The sequence below is a fragment of the Ochotona princeps genome, chromosome 9 (assembly GCF_030435755.1).
Source record: "Ochotona princeps isolate mOchPri1 chromosome 9, mOchPri1.hap1, whole genome shotgun sequence".
In the NCBI taxonomy this organism is placed as follows: Eukaryota; Metazoa; Chordata; class Mammalia; order Lagomorpha; family Ochotonidae; genus Ochotona; species Ochotona princeps.
The window spans coordinates 30,353,468-30,375,151 of NC_080840.1; the positions used below are offsets into that span (position 1 = coordinate 30,353,468).

Consider the following 21,684-nt stretch of genomic DNA (forward strand, 5'->3'; position numbering starts at 1 on the left):
GGCATTTTAGGTTGAGCCACTGCCTTCAACACCTGTATTCTATATGATTGCCTGTTGGGAGGTCCAGATGCTCCAACTTCCTTCTTCTTTTTTTAAAGATTTATTTATTTATTTTTTATTACAAAGTCAGATATACAGAGAGGAGGAGAGATAGAGAGGAAGATCTTCTGTCCGTTGATTCACTGCCCAAGTGAGTGCGACAGCCAGAGCTGCGCCAATCTGAAGCCAGGAGCCAGGAACCTCTTCCAGGTCTCCCACACGGGTGCAGGGTCCCAAGGCTTTGGGTCGTCCTCTCCTGCTTTCCCAGGCCACAAGTAGGGAGCTGGATGGGAAGCGGAGCTGCCGGGTTTAGAACTGGCACCCATATGGGATCCTGGTGCGTTCAAGGTGAGGACTTTATCTGCTAGGCCACCACGCCGGGTCCAGATGTTCCAACTTCTGAGCCAAGTTCCCTGCTAATGTGCCTGGGAAAGCGAAAGCTAGCACAAGTTCTTGGGTCCTGGAACCCATATTGGAGATTTGGATGAAGCTCCTGGCTCCTGCTTCGGCCTGTCCCAGCCCTGGCTATTGCGGCTATTGCAGCTATTCAGGGAATGAACCAGCAGATGGAAGATCTCTCTGCCTCTCCCTCTAACTCTGCTTTTCAAATAAATCAAATAAATCTTCAAATAAATAAAGGTCAAGGACAATTTCTTTTCAGAATCTAATCATTCTCCATAAATGACTACAAGTGCTTCCAAAGTGGTCTCTCTTCCACAAACAGCCCTTTCTCTCTCAATCCCTTATCCTCCGCTTTTGAGAAGTGTAAATCACTCCAATGATTGTAACCTGTCCCAAGATTCTTGGTATAAAATTCCAAATTTAAAAAAAATCTATGCAAATTACTTACTTGAGGCAGGAAGACAAGGAGTGAAGGAACAAGCATGCCTGTGAGAGAGCACTCCCACTGGCTGGTTGACTCCCTAATGTCCACAATAGCCACAGTTGGGAACCTCAAGCCAGGTCTCCCGGGCATTGGAGGAACACGACTCCTTGAGCCATCCCGCACCGCCTCTCCGCGTCTGCATCAGCAGCACTCTAAGCAGGAAGTGCTTGGAGTTTGGAACACACCCCTGCCATAACTTGATATACAGTTTATTACTCTTTTTTTTTTAAGATTTTTTTTTTTAAATTGGAAAGGCAAATCTACAGAGAGGAGAGACAGCGAGGAAGATCTTCCACCCACTGGTTCACTCCCCAAGTGGCCACAATGGTCAAAGTTGAGCTGACCCAAAGTCAGGAGCTTCTTCCAGGTCTCCCACGGGTCCACAAGTACCCAAAGACTTGAGCCATCGTCTGCTGCTCTCCCAGGCTGTAAGTAGGGAGCTGTATGGAAAGTGGAACAACCGAGACATGAACTGGCACACATAGGGGATGCTGGCACCTCAAGACAGATGATTAGCCTGTCAAGCTACCATGCTGGCCCAGAGAAAAATCTTTCAAAGACATGCCTTTACACGGCTGGTATTTGGTGCAGCAAGTTAAGCCACTGCCTGCAACATCACAGCCCAGTGCAGGATTGGTTCAAGCCTTGGCTGCTCCACCTGTGACCCAGCTCCCTGGAAATATGCCTGGGGAAGCAGACAGTCCACGTACTCTCACGTGGAAGACTTGGATGGATCCTTACTTCAGCCTGGCCATCGTGGCCACTGTGACCAGCAGGTAGAAAATTCTCTCTGGTCTCCTCTGTAACTCTGCCTTTCAAATAGATAAATCTTTTTTTTTTAAGTTATCTTTGTGCATATCACATTCCAGAATAGAAGTCTAAGTGCCAGACCCTTCTGAATCTCACTTGCTGTCATGTTCCTATATAGGAGCCAGAAAAACGACTGAGTCTGCTCATGTCTGAGATGCCTTATCAGCTGTTCCCCTTGCCTGCAACTTCCAGCTTTCAAAACCCCCTCCACCTTTCCCCGAAGCAGCCTGTGCCCTAGCTGCCATCATTTTCTCTCTGCCTAACTTTCTTTTCTCCTCACTCCGTAGTTGTCCTTGTTCCCCTGTGGCTTTCCCTCCACCATGGGGTCTGCTGAGTTGATTGTTGCTTTCACCAGAACTATTGGAAAGTGAAAAACAAAGCCAAGGTACACTGGAGCAAAACAGAGAGAGAAAAAAAAAACTGCAAGTGTCCACAGCTCCTGACTTCTGTGCAAGATCCCAGCATCCCCGTATTGCCTGCCTTTCCCCCGCTGCTGATTGATTCACTAACCACAATGCTGCTGCTACAGCGGCAAAGCAGGAAAGGAAGCAAGGCGTCAGGGCCTTGCTCTCCAAGCCAATACGGATTTCACGGGTGTCACCGTGTCTGGGTGGCACAGGGCAGTAGAAGAACCCTTGGGGTTCCTGATCATAGGTGCGCACATCTTATTAAAAAAAAAATCCAAGAATTGAAAGCTATGTAGGTAATTTTAGCCCCTGTGGTTAAAAACAAACAAACAAAAAAGTTCGTTCTACAGGAAATTAAAATGACCGTGAAAACGAAGCCCGGGGGATTAAAGTAACTTGCACTTTGAAACATCACTAACGCCTCTCCAGCACAGGCCCCTCATTAAAGCACAATGTGACTACACCAAACCTTCTTTCAAAACCCACATTCCTGTAAAAAAAAAAAAAAAAATTCCTGCGGCTCCATGCCGCTACTACCACGGAAGGACAGTGAGGACACTTGCCCGCAGTCACAGGCCTCTGGCGCCCACTAGAACAGCGGGGCCGGCTCCTGGCTGCCCATGAACAACTCGCCTCCATAACGGAGCACCACCCAGTGAAACACAGCAACTCCCCGCAACACCCTGCCTCCGGCCCTGAGTCTCACGTAGCTCTCAGCCGTGGCGCCCCAACAGGCCTCCCGACACCCAGCTCAGCACAGGCAGCCCCGGGTCCTTCTTGGCGGGCCCCCCACCAGGACGGTCGAGCTGACAAAGCGCAGAGCCCAGCCACGGCCGGCGCGGCCCCGAGCGCGGGACTCCCAGGGCGGACGCAGCGCTCGCGCTCAGCCACCTCCCCGGCCCGGCGCCCGCGCCCGCGTCCACGCCCACACCCGCGCCCTCGCTCGCGCAGGGCGGGAAGCGGCCGGCCAGCCGCGCGCGGAGGGGAGGCCTGCACCTGCCCCACCGGGCCGGCCCGCCCCCTCTTCCGCCCCGCTCGCGCGCCGCCGGCCGGCTGTGACGTCCCCCCGGCTCCGCCCCGGACTATAAACACTGGCGTCGCCGGCGCCGCCTTCCCACACTCGCTGCCTCTCCGGCCGGCCGTAGCGTCCCTTCCTCCTTTTTTCTTCTTCCCCCTCCCCTCCTTGCTGGGTCGTCGCCTCCTCTCACCTCTGTGGCTGTGCTGTCCCTCTGCGCCCTGACGAGGCCAGGTCCTGTCCCCCGCACCGGGCTCCCCGCCTCTTCCTCCTTTTCGCCCGCGCTGCTCCGGTTTCTCTCGGGCCGCCGCCGTCACTGCCGCACAGCTGCTGGTGTCGGGGCCGCGCTTTTTCCCTCACGTCGTTCCCGCAGCCTATGGCCCAGGCCGCCTTGGGTATTTCTGCTCAAGGTAACCACATCCCTCTTTAAAAATTCCGCCGAAAAAGAGAAGACGCTTTACCCGACTCTTTGGGCCGTTATCTCACGTGAGTAACCGAGGCGGAAGGAAGGGGGCCCGCGGGGCGGGGCGGGATGGGGCCGCGGCCCCGGCACGGGACGGGGGCTCCGGGGTAGAGCAGGGAGCCCCGGGCTGTCGTCCTGCGGGGCCCCGGGGTTCCGGGGCGGCGTCGGCGCGGCGTCCCCGCAGCGGCCCGAACATGGCGGACGCCGGCGTGTGTGGCGGCTGTCGGTGCCTGCGGCGGCGACGCAGCGGAGCTAGGGGCGGCGGTCCGCGCCTCGAGGACTGCGGGCGGCTGCCTGGCTGCTTTTTTTTTTTTTTTGCCTTTGGCCGAGCGGGAGTCGCCACGGTTGGGGCGAGGGGGGCGTGTGCTCAGGGGCGTGCGCAGGGAGAGAGGGGGTCCCCGCGATCGCCTGGCGCGGCGTGCGGGGCCCCCCACCCCTCTCCCGTGGTGCCTTGCTGTTTCCGGGGAGGGGGACCGGCTGCCGGCCCGGAGGGGCCGGGGTCCCCGCAGCCCGGACCCTGCCCGCGCGGTGCAGCCACCTTGGCTGCCTGCAGAGTTGGGCGAGCAGGCGGGCGTCGCGCCGGGTTGCAACGGCCGGGGCCCGGGGTTATGAATGGAGCGGGGCGGGCCCGGCGCCCGCCGCTGGTGACAGCTGCAGAGGAGGTCGGATTCTTGGGGGGTGGGCGGCCGTGAGCGGGAGCGCGGTCCCCCTCTGCTGGAGGAAAGTTGACGCCCGCTGGGGGCCCGACTGCGGGGAAGCCCTGGTGTCAGGTAGCGAGCGAGCGGGAGGCCTTTGGCCCCTTCTGGAAAAGCCTCGGGGCTGCCGCTCCGCCCCTGCGGCGCTCGTGATTGGACCGAGTTGCCTTCACTCACCCGGTCACCTCCCCGAGCTGGAGGATTAGTCACCATGGCTTCGCTTTCCCGTCCGCGCCACGATTCCTAGGCAGACGGGAAAACAGTAGGCTGGGGTGGCTTTTCTGGGTTACTACCTTGATTGCCAACAGTTAGCTGGGGTGTGACGTGTTTGAACCCGGAAAGTCCGTGGATGTGGAAAATTGCTGGTTCCGAGACGTGAAAGACACGTGGTGTTGCGGCAGATGGAGCCGGGTTTTGTGGTGGCGTCTTGGGGACGTCAAGCTCTACATGTGCTGTTGGCAGCATTGAACCTCCACCTTGGATGAGAATGAGCTCACGGGGAAGGGGTGATGGGCACTAGGGTGGCAAGAGTAGGAAACGAATTTAGATGGCCTGGCAAGGCTCCTGAGATTCCTTACAAACGTGATGATCAGGATGAAGCGCGACGAGTTAAAAAACGTTAAGTAGAAAGGGTAGCCCTGTTCATTAAAGAAGGTGCTGGAGATCAAACGGTCATCGCTCAAAGAATTGCATTTCAGAGAAAATGGGAGACAGTTGGGGTACTTGCCAACTTTAGCATGCCCGTATCATTAAATAGAGCTGGGTACGTTGGGAGTGAGGGTGTATCAATGTTCTGGAACACCGATAGAATCTTACACCAGGCATTATTTTGTATACAAGGCTTTTTTAACTCGGCAAATTTTTTATGTCCATCCATGCTGCTTTCATCAGGGTTTTTTTTTTTTTCAAGTTTTATTCTTATTGGAAAGTCAGACATACAGAGAGGAGTAGAGACAGAGAGGAAGATCTTCCATCTGATGATTTCACTACCCAAGCGACCACAACAGCCGGAGCTGCGCTGATCTGAAGCTAGGAGTCAGGAACTTCTTCCAGGTCTCCCACACGGGTGCAGGAACCCAAGGCTTTTGGCTGCCCTCTCCTGCTTTCCCAGGCCACAAGCAGGAGCTGGATGGGAAGTGGAGCTGCTGGAATTAGAACTGGCACCCATATGGGATCCTGCTGTATTCAAGGCGACGACTTTAGCCGCTAGGCTACCGGGCTGGGCCCTGTCAGGTTATGTTTTTACTTCTGAGTAAGTCATGTGACTATGTTGCTGCTTTTTTTTTGTTTTGAAGGTGAACAGTTTAGTTTTTCACAGACGTTAACAGACCTCGCATGCTTAAACAGTTGAAATTAGCATGTTACCTTGCCAAAGTACATTTGTGGGAACTAAGAAAACAGATTTGGTAGTGTGGACTCCAGATTTGCTTGGATTCCCTGAGCCAGAATCTAACCCAGGGCACTACATGGTCTTCAGTTGTCATGTCTGCTCATAGCTTTGGCCTGACCTTGCTTTTTATGCCCCTCCCTTGACTAGAGAAGTATTAGCTGAACTGTATGTGTCAACACCTCCCAATTTGGGACTGGTAGGTGTTTTCCCCCATAATTAGGGTGAGCTTTTTGTGTTTTTAGAAAGAATACTTCAAGGCATCTGTAGAAATCAGTGAAGATAAAGTGTGTTTCTAAGTGAGAAAAGTTTATCTTTCCAATCATGCCTTATCTTAACTGGATAAACATCCCATCTATTCTGCATGTAGGTGGCCCTCTTTTATCCCCATGTACTCCTTTCATTATATTGTAAAATAAACCCTTCAATTTGGGGGTTTTTAATTCCTTACCAGTATTTTTAGTTGTTCATTACACTTGTTGCAGATACTCAACAACATTTGTGAAGGTCTGAGGCATAATGTTTTTGATGTTGCACCTCACTGCTTGAGTTGCATAGCAGGAAAAGCATGGAAAAATAGTGATTCTGTTTCTTTGAATAATCTGGAGTGAACTGTCCCCAGTGTTAATTGGCTTCCCACTCACACACCCCTCCTCACTCCGCCAAAGGCAGGAGCCAGAAGCTAGGAGCTTCTTCTGGGTCTCTCTTGTGGGTGCTGGGGACTAAGCACTTGGCTAGCTGCTGCTCCTTTCCCAGGTGCATTATCAGGGAGCTGAATGGGAAGTAGCACAGCTGAGACCCCACCTGATGCCCATATGAGATACCCACGCCATATTCCACTGTATTATGCCAATCTGAATTGGTTTATTTTATTTTGAAAAACATTTTTGATGTAAAAAAATGGGTATGGTTGTAGTATATTATTTAGAACCTACGGTTAAAATCTCCATTACCCGAGATAGGAGTTCTTTTCTCAAAATCCTTGTCTTTCAAATGTGATCAAGGAGGAACTTTTCACCTCCCATAAGGTTGTCCCTACTTTAGCTGACTGAGATAAGCTTTATCAAGGGATGCTTAGGATGCTCCTGAAGTCCTTCAAGTTCTTGACTTTAGAATTTCTAGTATCATACAGTATTCTCATTACCTTTTTTGTAGCAGGTGTTGGGAGGTTGTGTTACGTTAAAACAGTGACTCCTGGGTTATTGGTAAAACTAGAGGTCTCCCCTCTGAGCTTAAGTGACAGCTCTTGCCAGTCAGTCGTGGCAGCTGGTGACTTTTTTTTTTTTAAGATTTGTTTATTTTTATTGGAAAGGTGGCTATACATAAAGATCTTCCATCTGCTGATTCACTCCTCAAGGGGCCAAAATGGCTGGAGCTGAGCCAATCCAGAACCAGGAGCTTCTCCCGGGTCTCCCGTATGGGTGCAGGGTCCCAAGACTTTTTGGACTGTCCTCAGCTGCTTTCCCAGGCCACAAACAGGGAGCTGGATGGGAAGTGGAATAGCTGGGACATGAACCAGCACCCATATGGGATTCCAGCATGCAAGGTTAGGACTTAAGCCACTAGGCTATTGTGCCAGGCCCAAACTTTTTTTGCTTTTAATTTTTATTTGAAAGGCAGAGTGTTACAGAGAGAAAGATTTTTTTATCCATTGGTTCACTCTCCAAATGGCCACAACAGCCGAAGCTGGACTTACCAGAAACGAGGAGCCAGGAGCTTCTAAGTCTCCCACATGAGTGCAAGGGTCCAAAGACTTCAGCAATCCTCTGCTGCTTTCCTAGGCTTTTAGCAGGGAGTGGAATCAGAAGTCCATCAGCTGGGACTTGAGAAATGGGATCCCCATATGGGTTCTGGTGCTGCCAGCGGAGGCTTAGGCTAGTACACTACTGTGCTGACCCCGATCATTTCTAGTAATTACTCTGCATGTTACAGAAGGTGCTAAGCACTTAAGCGTGGGTTGTTCCTGATGGTGATACAGCAGAAAAGAGCAGCATGGGGTGTGCATGAGCAGATAGAGCTTACTTTCCCAACATTGAGTAAGTTTGCAATATTGAGATAGTTCTCAATTATTATGTCAGATACATACTGTAATATAGTAGTTAATCATAAAGCTTTTGGCATACCAGCTGTTTATACTTGAAAAAGCTGAATTTAGGAATAAAAGGGTATTCTGTGGACGTTCCAGACCATGCTAGATAAAAGTCTTTCATACACAGCTGAACATTTTAAAATTTTAGGCCACCTACAGATTTGAGTTTTGGGGGACAAAAAGAGCAAAAGTGAATAAAGGAAGCTGGAATCAGGTAGCTAAAGCAACTTGGTAATATGATTATGATGTCAAGGTCTGGCTTTTGTGGTACAGCGACTTAGCAAAGTCCTTGGTATTATTGTAGAACCCTTTAAAAACATTTGTGTAATGTGACTTTAGTAAAACATATACTCTATTAAAAATACTGTTCTCTAATTCATCCAAATCAACCTAACCTGCTTGAAGCGCAACCTAACCTTTGTTTAACGTAGGACAACCTACTGCTTCTTTGGTTTTCTTCTTTAGGGCGAACTTTCTGACCAAGTATACAACTACCCAGAGGGCCTAGGAGAAGTGCTGTATAGAGAGCAGTTCGACTTCAACGCCGAGCCACCTTGGGAACCTAGCTGATGATAGGGGGTTCCATCTCCTAACTTGTCCATGTAAGTATTTCACCTTGGGGGTGGGGGTCTGAGGTAGAGTACTGTGTTGCTGTCAATTTTTCAAAACCTGAGATTTTGTTTACCTCCTTATAAGTGCATTGACCTTAAAGCTTTTTTGAAATTCTGAACTAGAAACCTGATGGTTACTGGTTACAGGCTTGACCGAGTTGTAGCAATCATTTACCATTGACTGAAACACTAAAATTTATCTTTAGTATGTAACAAATATTACTTTTTTAAAAAGATTTATTTATTTTTATTGGAAAGGCAGATATATATATATGTGTATATATATATACATATATATAGATATACTATATATATGTATATATATATATATATATATAGTGAGGAGGAGAGACAGAGAGAAAGATCTTAAGTCTGAGTGATGGTTCACTCCCCAAGTGACCGAAACAACGGGAGCTGAGCCAATTCAAAGCCAGGAGCCAGGAGCTCCTCCAGGTCTCCCACACAGGTGCAGGAACCCAAGACTTTGGGCCGTCCTCAATTGCTTTCCCATGCCACAGGCAGGGAGCTGGATGAGAAGTTGGGGCTGCCAGGATTAGAACCGACGCACATATGGGATCCCAGCTCATTCAAGGTGAGAACTTTAGCCACTAGGCCACCACGCCAGACTCAGGAGACATATTTCACCAACAAAGATCAGCAGAAATTGTATCTCACGGGTTTTGATTTTTTTTGTTGTTAATTTCATCTCTTCAAAACACTTTCTTATGATCAAATTCTTCAGTGACTCATAGAAAAAAGGAGTTGTGTGGGCGGCCGGGGGCATACCTTCCATCCACTGTTTCATTTGGAAGTACCAAGACAACTAAGCCTCAGTCCGTGGGCGAAATACAGCTGACATTATCCAGACACTCTAGCCATTGATACTAACTTCACAAGCAAAGCTTAACTTCCTGGGCCATTATAGCAGCGCCTTGAGGTGTGGTCTTATTAAATAGTCCATCAGATAGAAATGTATTAAAACAAGCAAATACACTTGATAAGTCCAGTTAGAAATTTAGCTCAGGTTTATTTTACTTCTAACATCTGATGTTTTCACTCAAGTTCTCAGGGAAATTTAAAACTTTACTCTTATGAATTGGGGTCTAATTGACAGTTACTGGTGAGTTCTGAGGTGGGAATTCAAGAACAAACTATCTTTCAATGATAAAGGATATGTCTGTTATGTTTATGGAATCTTAACCTTCTTTTTATGTTAAAGACTTAAGAGACTGATACCAGTGAGCTGATACATAAATGGTTCTACCAAATCAGAAAAAGTAATACAGTGAATAGTACAGTAGAAGTCAGAAAGGCTATAAATTTCCCTCTTGGTGTCGGAATAGTTATGACCATTCCTTAGATTGTGCTAAAGAGACTTAACTGAAGACACAATGCAACATGCATCTCTGCTTCCAAACAAAAGATGGACTCCCAACGAAAGTGTCAGATATATTTAGACAATGGGATGATGGACTGTCTGACATTGTCTGTACCAGTATTGTCGGGGCACACTTAAATAGCAGACTGATGGAGTTGTAACTCGTTATGAAGAGTCTGACATTATGGGACAAATCAATGGCGGGGGGGGGGAAATCCCAGACTACACAGAATTGTGTGAAAAGTTTTAAGAATTAAAAATATATATGGTGCAAGCATAAAAAAAAAGAGACTTACTTTCAGGTCTGTCAGCCAGAGTGACCAATTCTTAAATTTATCATGCCCAGGTACAGTGTATGTTAAACTGCAGTACTTTATGCTTTACTATGAAGCTGAAGGTCCATAATTCCTTTCCATATTCTGAAATGCCAAAAGCTGTTGAGATTTTTCTTAATTTGTTTATTTATTTGGAAGGCAGAGAGAGTGAAAGAGATCTTCCTTCTGCTGATTCATTCCCTAAATGTCAGCAGCGGCAAGGCCGAGCCAGGCCAAAACCAGGATCCAGGAATTTGTTCCGCCCAGGGCTCTCACGTGGGTGGCAGAGGTCTGTGCTCTTGTTGTGTTGTCTGCTTCCTCCCAGGTTCGTTTAGCAGGAAGCAGCAGAGGTGGGATGCAGTCCTAGGCGCTCCAGTAATGGAAGGTTGGTGTCCCAAATGGTGGCTTAACCTGCTGGATCATAGCACCATCTCTACAGAGTAATTCCTTTATAGCTTCCTTGATGTGCCCTAAACTAATTTTAGAAATTAAACCTGACCTGAATCTGTCTTGACCTGTGGCTATTTTTATCTTATCCCATTTAATGTTAATATTCCTAAATTTTGCTGTAGAAATATTGTGATTACAGGATGCTGACTCACATTCTTCTGGTTACATAAAATATTGTCTGGTCCCAAAAGTTTCTTGAATTAATTTTAAAAGGTGTGGTGGGGCAAGAGAAATTTCTTTATCCCAGAAATGTGTTATTCTTACATGGAAGTTTGCTATACCAAATACTAAAATCCTGAGCTTAATTTTTTTGTGGAGCAATACTACTTGGAAAGAAGTAAAAGAACTTTAAACGGCAGCCTTCATGGAACTTGGTTGCACATAGCATTGCAAGGGATGCAGCCATGTGAACTTGTGAATTGTCTGTTTTCGAAGACCTCAGTTCTGTGTGTGATTGGCTGCAGGATTGGGGGATGGGTTGTTTTATTTGAAAGGGACGGTTGGGAGAGAGAGGTCTTCCCATTGACCAGCTCACTCCCAGAATGACCAGGGTGAATCCAGAAGCTTTGTTTGGGCCTGTCACTTGAATAGCGGGAACCTAAATATTTGGCTCATTTTCCACTGCTTTCCCAGAGCCATTAGCAGGGAGCTGGATCAGAAGTGGAGCCTGTAGAACTTGAGCTCATGAGTAGATGCTAATGCAGTACAGGCTACAGCTTGACCACTGTTCCACAGTGCTGGCCCCTCAGGATGAAGTTAAAATCAAGTGACCATAATTGATAGTTGAGATCACTTAATTATGAACTCTGGAAAGTTTGGAATAATATGTGAGCTCTGATAAATGTCTTGACTGCTTTAACATCAGTGTCGCAGATTAATGTGATACACAGCTAGGTTAGCTTCTAGTAGGTCTGATGATGACCAAATTAACCATTCTCACATACCTTAAGATGTTTTGCATCCAGATATAGTCATGTCTCAGACATGGTGGGTTTGGTGTTAGGCCACTGAAATATAAAGCAAAGCGCCCAAGTATTTTGGTTTCCCAATTATGTAAAAGTCATTTCCACTGTACTATAATCTTTTTAAGTATACATTATGTCTAAAGAAACAATGCACATACTTAATTTATGCATTTTTGGAACAGGCGTGAGCCGAATGGTTAGATGCCCACGTCTCTAGATTGCAGCTGACTGCTGGTGCAGACTCCAAGGGCAGCAGTCAGTAGTGACTTCAGTCATCCTTGCTGGCTTGGGCTCTGCTGTTTGGGCATTTGAAGTGAACCAGTGCGTGGGGGCTCTATGTCTCTAATACACATAAATACTTTTTAAAATTACTTCCCCTCCCAGAAAAAAAGAAATCCGTAATGATTAATCATGTTAATTATCACCTAAAAACTGCAGAGGAATGCTAGTGGACTTGCTCCATAAAGGGTTACCATAAATCTTCAGTTCCCAAGGAATGCCTGGATAGAAGGTAGTTCCAAAGAGTTTGTTTAAATGGAGCCTATAACTGTACTTTAAGACTTTCTTTGCCTGGTTGTCATAACTCGCCTGTTAATGTAGGAAGTTCATTGCAAATTGACGCTCTGTCTTCTAATTATTTTGAATTTATACGTCTTTAACAAACATGAATTTGCTAATGCTACTTTTTAAAGGTATGTTAATCCCCTTGGCATGGAGAAAGTAATATTTAAGTGGTGTCTTATGAATAAATGGTGTCTCTGTATCAACACAGTGTGAATAAATGGCACATGGACTGATAAAGAAGGTTTTGGGGCCATGATATTCTTGCTTTGGGAAAATTGGTATATTTTCAGGGAGAGCTAAAAAGATTACAGGGCATAGAAGGCGGCTCTTGCATTAATTCTAAAGGATAGTTGAGCTGATATTCTAATAGTCACTATTAACCTGTATGCTTTGTTAAGACAATCTGCATCCAGTCTTGCATATGGAGTTTTTCATATCTTGTATATTTTCCCTAAAAGTAAGGATTACTTAACTCCAATTATTACAAATGGAGTGTTACAGAAATGTTAAACTATAAAACTTAAGTGGTAGGCTGCTATTCCAAGCTGACTATTGTTCAGACGGCCTGAGGAGGCTGTCCTAAAACAGATAATGTCTTTCACCTGCATTCCAAAATTCTCCATGCCCACTTAAGGGATTTTTCACATGGTAAGAAGCAGAGGTTCAGCCGTCCAGTTCTTTAACCTGTATTATTAATGTTATACTGAGTTTAAAGGACTAGTCAAGCCATATCCAGCCATCACGTGTTACGAAGTGTTAACAGCTAACTTAACTTAGAGCAGGAGTCAAGACAGCACGTTGTAGAATACCCTGCCCTAAAATGTGTCTGGTGTAAGTGCATAGTTCTAGTCTATTCAGGACTTGAAATGAAGTTTTTTTACTGTTTGCTCACATGGCATTGTGCTGTAAGCTTTGGGTTGATTTTTGTTGCTTTTTTTAAATCTGATGTATGCAGACTTAATCTCTACCATGGAAAAGGCACCATCTAGAACTTTTTTTTTCCCCAAAATGTATTTATTTCTTTTTTTTTATTAATTATTTTGCATTATGTGACAGTTTCATAGGCTCTGGGAATCCCCCCACCCCTCCCCACACCCTTCCCCCCTGGTGGATTCCTCCACCTTGTTGCAGTATTACAGTTTAAATTCAATCAAGATTCTTTCTTTGCAAACATATACCAAGCATAGAGTCCAGCTACTTATTGTCCAAATGGGTTGAACAGTTTATTTATTTCATTTTAAAGGCTGAGATCTTCACCTGCTGGTTCACTCTACAAATGGCTGCAGCAGCTGGAGCTGGGCCAAGCTAAAGAAGCCAGGAGTTTTCTGGTCTCCCACGTGGGTACAGGGGCCCAGGCACTGGATCAGAAGTAGAGCAGCTGGGACTTAAACTGGTTCCCATATGGGATTCCAGTCCTACAGGCAACAACTTTACATGCTGTGCCACAACACCAGCTGTTGAACAGCTCTTCACAACAGTAGCTACTAGACATATTATAGCTATGGATTTAATAAAGCTAAATTAAATTAGAGATTTACATTTTCAGATGTGAAACCCACATTTCAAGTGCTGGGATGCTGTACCTGGCTATTGGCTGTTGTTTTGGACAGCACCAATAGAGGACATTATAGTCATCCACAGAAAGTTCTGTTGAACAGCAGTACTCTGGGATAGTTTTTAGGAGTGGAGGAACATTAGCCATAATTTTTTAGTTTCTTAAAAACATATTAGGAAACAGCTCCTTACTATTTGTATGTGCTTCTATAGGTTGAATTTAATATTAGCTTTATGCCGACCTTAATTTCTTATCTATGTCTGTTGTTTGCAAGGATTTCCTAACACTAGCTTTTATTTTCTTTGTATTCAGTGTAGTCAGCCTGTGTTTGGGATCATCAGAGCTAGGAAAGGATATCACAGCATGATAACAAAGGGCCCGGCACAGTAGCCTAGTGTCTAAATCTTTGCCTTGCATGCGCCAGGATCCCGTATGGGTGCCGGATTCATATCCCAGCTGCTCCACTTCCCTTCTATCTCCCTGCTTGTGGCCTGGGAAAGCAGTAAAGCATGGCCCAAAGCCTTGGAACCCGCATGGGAGACCCAGAAGAAGGTCCTTGCTTCGAATCAGCTGAGCTTCACCCATCGTGACCAGTTGAGGAGTGAACCAGCAGATGGAATATCTGTCTCTCCTTCCAATAAAAATAAATCTTTTTAAAAATATGTTAACAAGGACGCAAACAATAACCCCAAATACACAGATTTCTGGGGAGGGGAGAGGAAGCGTGTTTCTGAATATTTCTTAATAATCCAATAAGAAAAAGCAATGATGAGTATGTTTTAAAACTGTTACTAAACCAGCAGTGTAGCAGTTTTATGCGGTTACGTGCCCTGAACTCCAGCACCTAGACCAGTGCTGCGTCCCTGTCAGCAGGATAGAGCCTCTCTTACCAGACAGGGAAGTGCCACACTGCCAGATTCTAGGTCGAATACAATCGACTATTAAGTAATAAGCAGTAATTTGAAAAATTGCAAACAATATCTAAAGGAGAGAGAGCAAACACCTGGGAGATACACACAAGGGTCTGTTTATTTGGAAGGCAGAGGCACAGAGCTGACTCGCTCCCTAGAAGCAGGGGTCCCATCCTGGTGTCCCACACAGGTGGCAGGGCCCCAGTTGCTTGGATCATCATCTGCTATCCAGAATCACTTGCAGGATGCTAGATAACAAGCATTGTGGTCAGGACTGGAGCCAGACCTCTGATAGAGTTGCTAATACCACAGGGGCAGTTTAACCTGCCATAATGTTATACCTACATGTAACTTTAATGCATAATGAAAGCAAATTTTCCTTGAGCATAGGCATCAGGTGGACAGTGGGATCTTACTGAAATAAATTTATTTGTTTAAAAGGGTTATTTGCTGTGCTGCATGGAAAGCAGCAAAGCTAGAAAATTTGCACTTAATATGCATCTCAGTTACCAAAAGTAGTTAAGTATTTAACTTGTGTTTAAGTATACACCATCTCCAGAGAAAATGTTCAGTCTATATCAAATAATAAAGAATTTCCTTGGAGTTTGTTTTCTAAGAGTCTCTTATCATGCCTTTTCCATTTGTAAAAATGCAGATTGCTGTGAAAATCAGCAATCAGTGAAAAATTTCTCATTAAGGTATGTTTTAGCATTTATTTTGAGGCATTTTTGTTAGGTAGCCTTTGCACAGTCACTTTGGGTATCTGTATTCTTTTCTTAACTATAGCATGTTTAGTCTTACTCCCTTTTTGAAAATTCTTCAGCAGTCACCTTTGGTGTTCTTTCTTAGGGTTATTTAGCTTTTTTTCAGCCTCATCACCTGAAAAACTCAATGTAGGCCTGCCACTTATTTTTGCTCCAATATGGCAAAAGTTTATTTTATCTTTTTTTGTCATCTGACTTGCTCCAGGCCTCAAATATGTTAAAAGTCAGTCATCTTTTTCAAGTCTTTCTAGTGCTGTTTTGGGCAGTCATTTATAATTATTTATAAAGATATTCTGTATGGGTAAGTAATTTTTTTGTTTGTTTCTCTTATAGGTAGAATGCAGAAGGAATTTGTCTATTTTTGTAAAACTGTGAGCTGAGTGCTGAGTCATCGAGTGTTGTATGAAAATAAAGGGGACACTGCCAGTAGGCATCATTAATAGTTGTGTAAATTTCAAAGTCCCTCTTAAGTTCTCATTTTTAATGAGGCATAAGCGGTGTTCGCCAGGAGCACTGGTGTGTTAGGGTTGAGTTTCCTGCGTAGGTGTCTGGGAAGCCAACTTCTCCGCCTTTCAGCTCTCCCTGTTCTACTTCCAGGGAGCTCTTCACTGCAGAAACCCAAGACTCATATTCATCCAGCTTGGTGTCAAGTGGGCTGTGCTGCCAGAATTATCTTGTGATTATTTGAGAGATGTGTCAGTTTCTTCTGAAGTACAATCAACTGTAGAAGCCTTTGTAGCAGGTGTGTAACAAGGCAAGTGCCCAGCTGCTGCAGCCACTGCTCCTGGATCTCCACTCTCCAGGAACAGGAGGGCTGAATTCCCTTATGAAAGGCTCCAGGGAGCAGCTCTTCATGGACCATGTGTTCTCCAAAAACACCAATACAGCGGTGTAAATAAGGATTACTGTTGTGCTTTTTTTTTTTCCTTGCCATATATGATCCAAAAGGCATCTTATTCCGTGAAAGTAGTATTGGGATTATAGCTATTGTTACCAAAATAACATGAACTTTTGAAGTATGTATTAATAAGGTATTTGGTTTTGAAAATAGTTTAAAAGTGCTTGTAAGGAATACTTACTGTGCATTACAGACACCCGAATTTTTGTTAACAGTAAAATTGCTCTTCTAACTATGTTGAAGAGAATCTTAAAACTTGCTTTGAATAGATTTTGGAAAGTGTAATAAAACTAATTTAAGGTCCAGCAGCATCAGGCTGTAGTACAATACTGATCCATTATGTGTTGGAGCCAGTAATTAGTGTTATTTCTTAATCTGTAAGCCAGATAACAAGATGTGGTGTTAGTTGAGGGTTGTCGTCAATGTCAGCAAGAATTGCAGAGACTTGGTCTGTCGCTGTAATTTGGGCTTGCCCTCTTAGTGGAAGGTATGGCGAAGTTCTGGGAAGTGTTCCCGTGCTGTTGAGAATTGAAGTGTAGTGACGTGGGCCTGGAATGTGGTACTGTTACCTCCCAGCATGTGTGATTCACGCTGGCTCTTCAGAACATGCCACATCTCAAGATTTTGGTTTAACACAAGATTTGCCAGTTAATTTTAGTAGAATACTAGTGTTTTAAATAGAACAAAAATGTGAGAACCTAGACCCTTTGTGATCGGGGAGCTGTGATATATTTTGGCCTAGCATGTTAAGAAACTTGCAGGAGATTGATTTTAAACCACCTTTTAGAACTCCTTTGTATTTGGAGTTTTGAAAGTAAAAAAGACTAAGAATCATTCCATCCTTATCCACCTGAAAATTGCTAGAAACTTTGAGCTTCCAGATGATTTGAACAGTTTGTTGCCCAAAATGTATTAGAAAAGCTGTCTCCTACAAGAGTTTATATTCTGCAGATTCCGAGGAGTTAGTTTTTCCTGGGTCTGGGAAGGTGTTACCAGTCAGATAGTCCAGCTTTGAACTTACATGGGGATCACTTGTCTGTCAAGGTTATGGACTGTTGGAGATGTGAAAGGTGGGCCTTTGTTTTTAACACACTTTTGGGGAGTTCGTTATCATTACTCATTTTGTTCCTGAGAGAGGCCTCACTCCGGGCTAGGAATTTGTATGAATCCCAAAGCCTTCAGACAGCATACAGTATAATCAACTATCTTCGTGTTAATCTAATAAGGATATCAAATAACATTGGTGTGTAATGCATCTTTTAGTGCACTTGAACTTGCCTTAGTCCTTTTTTGTTGAAAACTGCTAATATAGCAAATGAATTTTATTGTGATAGTCTTTTTGTCAGTTTGGTTAACTACGTTGCAGTTTCTTCTGAAGTGACCATTCCATTTCAAAGATGAATCCTCACTTCATAAGCATTATATCTTTCCTTAGAGCAGGACTTGATTTTCATATCTGTACTCCTTGGTGTATGTTTTTATTCATTGTGATCCCATTAGTTGTCAACTTTTTGATTTTGAGTTGACATTTAAAATTATTTCACTTGTATAAAATGAATTTATAGTGACAAGAAGCAGGTGTGTGGTTGGCTTAATTGTGTGGATGGAGTCAGATTTACTACCAAAAGCACTTGATAATACGATTATGGAGATGTGTCAGTAGATGCGCCTTATTGCATGTAAACTGTTGATAAGGTGGGTGAGAGAAAAATAGTTTAAGGTTCAGGATCTACTTATCTAAAATCAAAGAATAAAATAAATGGAATCATAAAGGAAAATAGAAAGTCTGTGACTAGATGTAATAGGAGATTTATTATAGTAAGAGTAAATTTAGAGTTTATTCAATACCTATGGGAGTTTAATACGCCTGAAAGTGGTTACTTGATTTGGGAAGAGGACATCCTGTGCTTTATAGGAAAGAGGTATTAGGAGCACCAGATTGTCCACTTTGCTTAAACAGTTTGATTACAAGCTTGTCTGTGGCTCGGTGTCTTCATCTGTAGAATGGGGATAGTGTGTACTATTGTGATTTTTAAAAAGCTGATACTAAGAGCAGTATCTGGTATATTGCTAAGAACATGCTTGCTATGATACCTAAGCTAGTTTAGCGGCCAGAGGGAGTTGAACCTACTAGATTATGTTGCTTGAGAGTAGTTGAGAAATAGTCTGTTTTTGTGCTCTTACTACATACAGAAAAAGCTCTGAAGAATGTGGCAGTCAGCAAGAAAGGCAGTCTGTTCTGGTAACAGTTGGGGAGCTGAGTGAGAGGCAGAGGGCCGCTCTGGGGCGCCCTACAGCTGTAGGGACTGGAGGCTGAATCTTGTTCCAATGGAGATTTTCTGCTCACGGCAGCAGTTAGTCACCTGCAGTGGTCCCTGATTGGATAATCAAGTGTTTTTGAGCAAAGGATATGGCAAAGAGTTTGTGGAAATTGAGTTAAAAGATAAATATTTTGGTGCAAAACATTCTTAAAGCGATGGATATGAGGGTTCTTCAAAAAATTCGTGAAAAACACATGAAGTATATTTCAAAACTTCTTGCACCTGAATAAATGTTACTCTTTACTGCTTTGACATTTACCTTTTTAAGTGGCCTTGTATTGCTCTTGATGCTTGCTTGTTATTCTAGAATTCTTTTTTTCTTTTGCTTAAAGTAGACACCCTTACCCTGATCCGATTTATTGAATCATTAGTCATGTAGCGGCCTTTAGAAGAATGCGAAGTTGTGCTTTGACTTACTGTGTGAGTATTAGATTTCATGCAGATAAGCATAAAATAACTTCTTTGGTGTAAAACAAAAGTATTCCTCAACTTTTCTCTCTGCCACAGCAAGAAAGAGATTTGACAGTTCAACTAAATGTAATTAGGTCCTTGGAATATGAACTTAGTGTTTAGAATAAAACTTCATCTTTCATGAACTTTGACTATTGCTATAGCTTATTTAGGATATTTTGGGAATCACTGAAATTGGAGTACTTGCAGGATAAGAACAAACCATCACCCAAGGTGACCTCTAATGTAGTGCAGAGGGAAGATGAAGGAGGACAAGCAGCGTGAATGAAAGACAGAGGTTTTAAATCAGGTTGCCAAGACAGCTTGTGTAGGCCACTATTATGTCTTGATATGCTGCTAAAAAGAATAGGTGAACTAAAGGGGGAAAGGTTTGATTGAAGAAGAATAGGATTAGGCCTAAATAGAGGTAGAGAGTTTTGTTTGTTTGTTTAAATAAGATTTATTCATTTTAAAGGCAGAGTTAGATCTTCCATCTACTGGTTTCCTTCCCAGATGTTTACATCAGGTGGAGCCGGGTAGGTCCAAAGCCAGGAGCTTCTTTCAGGTCTCTCAGGTGGTTGTAGGGGCCCAGGCACCCGGGCCTTCTCTGCTGCCAGAGCAGAAGTGGAGCAGCTGGGGCTTGAACCTGTGCTCATTGAGATGTGGGGCTTTCCTCACTGTGCCAAGCTGACCCCTAATCAGAGTTCTTGATAACTGATTTAGTGTGCAGGTAGCTGATTTCTACCTTATTGCCAATTTTGATGGCAGTTTTTCTGTTTTCAGCAATTGACAATCCATTTGGACCCATTCTTTTAAACAAATGTTTTTAATTAATGTGCTATATGATTTTTTTTTTCCTTAACGCATTTGTGTGCATTTACCTGGAAATGCCGTGGCATGGATATAGTATATTGAAGTCAAGCTGTTAACTTCTTAACTGCAGATAGATCACAAGCTGTCTATGTCTATTGACTTACGGATTTATTTGGAGGAGTAACAGACAAAAAAAAAAAAAAACCTCTTCCATCTGCTGGTCACTCAGATTCCTGCAGCGAAAGTAATGTCAGTTACCCAATACTCCCAGTTTTCCGTGTGAGTGTCAGGTAATGAGTATATGTTAGAGAAGAGGTATAAAGCAAGGTAGGAACACAGATTGTATGTAGCAGTTAAGTCACTGCTTGAAATGTACTTAACCATCACTACTAGGACCTACTGCTAGTGCACATCCTGGGAGGCAGCAAAGATGGCTCAGAAACCGAGTCTCTGCCACTCATGTGCAAGACCCAGTTAGAGTTCTGGGCTCCTTACATTCATTTGGCCCAGCCGAGTCAGAGTTTGGGCACTGAACCAGTATTTAAAGATCTTTGTTTACTTAAAGATTCAAGATTTAAATTTTTTTAAATGTGTGAGGTGTACATTTGCTTTTCAATAGCATGAAATAATATTACCTGGTTTTTCTAAATAGTGCTTAATTGTGTAAAATCAGTAAATTAGACACTTTGCATACACTATCATTAATAGTTCTGTTTAACTGTTGAAATAATATGAACTTTTGATCCAATTTCTATTTTGACAGTTTGTTGCATATTCTAAGGACCCAGACATAGGCTTGCTGGCCCGTCTCTTGTTTTTCCTGGTATATGACTTTCGGCTTTGTGGAATACGGCTGAGATGAAAGGATTCATTGACGATGCAAACTACTCCATTGGCCTGTTGGATGAAGGAACAAACCTTGGAAATGTTATTGATAACTATGTATATGAACATACCCTGGTAAGTGTATCTGACATTTCTGAAATTGTGTTAATATATTGTAAATTTGAATATATTGGTGCTTTATTCATTCTTAGTGTGAGTCTGATAAATCAGTTGCTTTTCCCAGTTGCCATGACAGCCACCTCCATTGCAGTTCTTTTTGAACTAATGTGTTGTATTTCTTTTTAGCTCATGTCATTAAAAATAAGCAAAAGTGGGTCTGGCGCAGTAGTCTTAACGGCTAAAGTCCTCGCCTTGCACGTGTTGGGATCCCATATGGGTGCTCATTCATATCCCGGCCACCCCACTTCCCATCCAGCTCCCTGCTTGTGGCCTGGGAAAGCAGTTGACGACAGCCCAAAGCCTTGGGACCCTGCACCCGCATGGGAGACCTGGAAGAATTTCCTGGCTTCAAATTGGCTCAGCTACAGCCATTGCAGCCACTTAGTGAGTGAATCAGTGGACAGAAGATCTTCCGCTCTGATTCTTCTCCTCTCTGTATGTCTGACTTTCCAATAAAAAAATAAAATAAGTCCTTAAAAAAAATAAAGCAAAAACATCCCAGTGGCCCTTTCTCTGCATTGTATGTTGGATCTTGTATGTTCCATGTATTTTCTTGACATACTGCCAGAAGACTTCTAATCAATACATGGCCATTTTTTCTTCATTGGACTTTATATAATTTCACATAATCCTAATTATGAATTTTGACTGATAATTTATACTAAATGTTTATCTCTATTGCCCCAGCAGTCAACTTTTGCAGTCATACTCACTGCTGCTTAAGTAGAAAGTTTATTTACTTTAGACTTATGTATATAATTATTTTCACTTATTGAGTGAATCATTTTACTGGAGTTAATTTCCCATGTACGCCACATTTAGTGAAGAGTCATGGTTCCGTTAGTAATATTCAGGGACACGATACCAAAAAATAGCTTTCCTATTTCCCTTTGG

The 21,684-nt window shown here is 43.9% G+C and overlaps 1 protein-coding gene across 6 annotated transcripts in view; it reads left to right on the top strand.

Moving 5' to 3' along the window:
* The first annotated feature begins 3,224 nt into the window (after positions 1–3,224).
* The window catches only part of AZIN1 (antizyme inhibitor 1), a 30,506-nt gene continuing 12,046 nt past the window's right edge, over positions 3,225–21,684 (top strand). For 2 of the 6 annotated variants that reach the window (XM_004580653.3, XM_036498386.2), the window contains exons 1-4: positions 3,225–3,643; positions 8,257–8,393; positions 15,901–16,045; positions 20,549–20,745. In XM_004580653.3, coding sequence (XP_004580710.2) covers positions 20,644–20,745 — 102 coding nt within the window. In that variant the 5' untranslated portion in view covers positions 3,225–3,643; positions 8,257–8,393; positions 15,901–16,045; positions 20,549–20,643. 6 annotated transcript variants of the gene reach the window in all.